This window comes from Helianthus annuus, chromosome 10, assembly GCF_002127325.2.
Source record: "Helianthus annuus cultivar XRQ/B chromosome 10, HanXRQr2.0-SUNRISE, whole genome shotgun sequence".
NCBI lineage: Eukaryota > Viridiplantae > Streptophyta > Magnoliopsida > Asterales > Asteraceae > Helianthus > Helianthus annuus.
The window spans coordinates 53,622,413-53,626,865 of NC_035442.2; the positions used below are offsets into that span (position 1 = coordinate 53,622,413).

A 4,453-nucleotide genomic window follows, 5' to 3' on the forward strand; every position below is an offset into this window, starting at 1 on the left:
TATTATTGTTATATCAAGAGATGCGGTTTTAGAACCGCATCTTTTAGCTCTTGATCTTTTTTGAAACACCCATAAGATGCGGTTACATAAAACCGCATCTTTTGGCCAATTCTTTTTCTCAAAACAAACAAATCTTTCTTAAAACACCCATAAGATGCGGTTAGAGAGGGAAACCGCCTCTTTTGAAAACACCCATAGCATTTTTTTATCAATTATGTACTAGTGACAGTCACAAAACTGTCACAATTGCCTTGTTGCCATGGTTTGCGACCATAAATGTGGTTGGAAAAACACTCGTCGCAATTGCCCTTTTGCTACTCATTTATTGCCCAATTATATTTTTGCGACTAAAGTTTGCGACCTTTCGGTTGGTGTTAGACTTTATTTGCGACGGTCTTGCGATCGCTTGCCGTGCGACTGCTTGCCTTTACAAACTTGCAACCGCTTTTGTGTTCGCAAGATTGATTTTTTTAATTATTTTTTTAGCTTTTTTAGTCATTTCTATTTGTAACTGCTTATAGTGTCATATTTATTAAAATTTATATATTTATCGAATTTTCAAAGTCATATAAAACATCCAATTTAAAACATCAAATACACGAGTTATCTCAACAAAATACAAACTCAAAATAAAGTGTTAATAAGCTAACTCAATGATTGAACGTTTAACAACCTAACTTTTAGCATTGCTTCACTATTTGTCATCCTTCCGTTCATAGCCTCTTTCTCCGCGTTGACTTTAGCAATTGTAGCCATGGTTGCAGAAATCGGCCTAGGCGGCCGATTAATCGGCGCCTAGGCGGCCGATTAATCGGCGCCTAGGCGCTAGGCGTCATCTACTGCCTAATATTGAGCTAGGCGGTCAATTAATCGGTCATGGTCAAAAATCGGTCCTAGACGGTCAAAATCGGTCCTAGGCGGTCAAAAATCGGATTAATCGGACAATATTAGTCAGTCAAAATCGATAAAAATCGGTCCTAGTCGGTTCTAGGCGCTCCTAGGCGGTCCTAGGCGGTCAAAATTGGTCAAAATCGGTCAAAATCGAACCATACTATCTGAAACTTGAAGTATTTATGTGAATTTTGAAGTATTATTTTTATATTATTGGGTATATATATATAATTTTGAAAAAATACATATACAAATCCCATTCCGATTAATCCCGATTAATCCCTAGGCTGTACCTCACCGCCCGACTAGCGCCTAGCGCCTTCTACAACATTGATTGTAGCCGCGTTGTTCATCTTTATTTTATTACAAGTAAAAACAAATGAGTTGTTTTAACTTCCTTGATGTTTCCGTAGTCTCTCTCCTGTTTTTCTGTATACATATACACATCCTATAGTCTCAGAATCCATGTAGTCTCCTCCTTCTCAATAAACGTCAACAATCTACTAAAATGAGTTGTTTACGTTTAACACTTGGCTTACTTTATTCTTTTTCTTACGCCTCTCCATGACTTATTCTCATAATGATATAACATACAACTTAGGCTTGATTCTCACCAGCAATATAACCTGTACACATTATATAGTATGGTAGCTAGCGTTATCATGAGAAAAGTATAATATGTGAATTATAACCTCCCTGTCTTCAGTTTTTGATTAGTCGAGTATTCTTGAAATATATACCAACGAAACTGGTAAAAGCCCCTCGCGGACGTTCATACTTGGGCAACAGAATAGTGATCGACTAATGTGCATTGTTATATTGGCTGTGAGAACCGGGCTCAAGTGGTGTGTAATATCATTATAAGAATAAGTCAGGGATAGGTGTAAGAAAAAGAATAAAAGTAAGGCAAATGTAAAAAGTAAACAACTCATTTGAGTAGATTATTGACCTTCACTAAGATGAACGATAAGACATGGATTCTAAGACTAGAGAATATGTAAGATAGAAATATACCAACTCACCTAGAAATATACTATTAGACGTCATGCTGTGTACGTTAGACCATTTAGGACTTCCGCGTAGAAGCTCCCAACAATTCAAGTATGTGAAAACGCCTCCCGTTTGGTTGTACTCCTTCAACGCTCTTGTTAATATACCCGTGTCGTTTTGTCCGCTATCCCATTTATTTCGCGTGCGTTGGAAAACTTCTTGAAACTGATGACATTTCTGGTTTATATCGGTCCATTTGCTTGATATCGAATCTTTGTCCCGAAGCTCACCTTTACCCCTCGCATTAAAAACGTTTCGCGAATTTTATTACAAAAATGGGGTAAAGTTTGATAGTTTGCTAAAAAAATAACACAAATATATTGTTATGTTCTTAAAAAACGATTACCAAACTATTAAAAAAATAAAACAAAGGTATTGTTATATTCTTAAAAAATAAAACAAATGTAGTTTTATAATGCTTACCAACTTCGTGGTCCTCCGATATGTCGAGCCACGCCCGTGCTAACACGTACTCCTCATTTTTCGACCAAGTTAGGTAGGTTCGATTCCGGCGTGGAGCGTTTGGCTCTTTTTTATGAGACCGTTTACCACGTTGAGACGCCTCGGCTACGGGCTCAGCTTGTATCTCCGGTACAGTTTCAATGTCGGGCTCGGTTTCTTCTTGAGACGCTTGCGAACCGCCCATGGATGCAAAGCCGTGTGGACCGTGAAAGAATTGCGGGGACATGCCTAATATTTGTGTGTACGCTAACATACTCTGGTCCATCTTTTGGAAATTGAAGGACGGTTGCGGTTGGATGGTGTTTGGGCGATTTAAAGTTTGGTTGCCGGCGAACGGGGGTCGGAAAGGATTTATGATATAGTTTTTTTTATAAGAAAAGGGTAAAGTTATAAGAAAAAAAAGAGAGAAAAGTGGTTTTTATTGGTAAAAAAGTGGATTTAAAATAAATATTTTTTTTTGTTACCGTTGAAGACAAACGTTCAAATATTGATTCTCTCTTGTAACTTCTGGACAATTTCACATATATGTTTTCCCTCTTGTAACTTCTGGACAATTTCATATTTGTGTACTGCAAAGTAAAGGCCCATGTGGGTCTGTCGAACTTACCCATTTCAACCTGTACCAAAAGAAGTGATTTGTTTTGACCGGTCTCAATAATACACATTTTAGCACATAACAATTGTAGTATTAGACAACTAGATAACAATAAAATTTACTTTCAAAGAAAAGATGTACTTGTAAGAGAGCATATCAACAACATATTAAATCACTAGATGCAATCAAGAATAACAAACAATAGAGGAGTTGGTCTTTGTTATAATCTATCGAAGTAAAAGAACCTAAAGTAAAAACACGATACAAACTTTCAAGATCAATAATAAGTATTTTCTGCAAGAATTAGTTAATTATTACGTTGCCAATAATCTTAAAAAGGTTCTTACTGATGTTGTTCCAAAAGGTACACTGACTAAATTTGTGAATAGATCGTTCATTGATTTACCCAAGTGCTTCTCTATAGTTGAACAGACCTCCTGATTCAAGCAGAATAAAAGGACATGATTAAGACAAAAGAAAGTGTTACATGTGATCATCCATATACATTTTGTATATGATACAAACACCGTCACATCAGTTGCACAAAGTTATAAGGCAATACATGTTATAGTTATTCACTCTTTATATCAAACTAAAAACCGACAATACAACATAAATATCCGTTGAATATATAAAGGTACCTCTTCCAAATCGCGAGGAGGAGCCTTTAGACGCTTTTAGATATCGTTTTGGAGCACGTCTTCTTAAAATGAGGTAAACCGTGTCAAAAAATACCAATAGGCTCCCGTGACTTGTCGGAGCACCTGATATTCAAGCAAAGATCAATAGTCAAAAGATTAGACGTCAAACAGAAGAAACTCCCTCACCTATCAACTTAACATCATTAAAACTTATCATCATCAGAAGGATTTAATATCTGAGGTTTGACTAAAATTGTCACTTTAATCCAAATAGTTTTTTTCTTGCTATTTTAGTCCAAATAGTTTTGTTTTCTGCCATTTTAGTCCCTGACTTTTGTCATTTTCATCGATCACCACCACCTCCCGCCACCCACCCCATCACAACCTTCTATCATCGCCAACACCCGCCTGCATTGTCACCACCCACGCACCCACCCTACCACCACAACATGCCACTTTTCCGCCACCCATGTCATCAACCAACACCGCCGCAATCATCGCAAAACCAACAACCACCATAATCTTCACTATTTGAACTAAAATGACAAGAAAAAAACTATTTTGACTAAAGTGCCAATTTTGATCAAACCTAGAGACTAGAATGAAAATTTACTCTCAATAGAAGTTACAAGATCTTGAAAAAAACCGCACTCTACATCTTCAACAAACAAACTTTCAGAATATACAAGATCTAGAAAAAAACGCCACACAACCGATATTTCTTTAACACTTACCACTAGTTACTAGATTTAAGCACTCATTGATTGTACAAAGGGGTTTCATCCTACTCGCTCTTGTATTCTTCCATACCTTC

General features: G+C 36.8%; 1 protein-coding gene across 1 annotated transcript; it reads right to left on the reverse strand.

The window, feature by feature from the left end:
* Positions 1–1,167: 1,167 nt before the first annotated feature.
* Positions 1,168–2,776, reverse strand: LOC110881719. Its single transcript, XM_022129894.2, has 2 exons — positions 2,365–2,776; positions 1,168–2,171 (listed from the first exon to the last, which is right to left on the reverse strand). The coding sequence occupies exons 1-2, from the start codon at positions 2,666–2,668 to the stop codon at positions 1,846–1,848; spliced, it is 630 nt and encodes a 209-aa protein (XP_021985586.1). The 5' UTR covers positions 2,669–2,776; the 3' UTR covers positions 1,168–1,845.
* Positions 2,777–4,453: the final 1,677 nt, after the last annotated feature.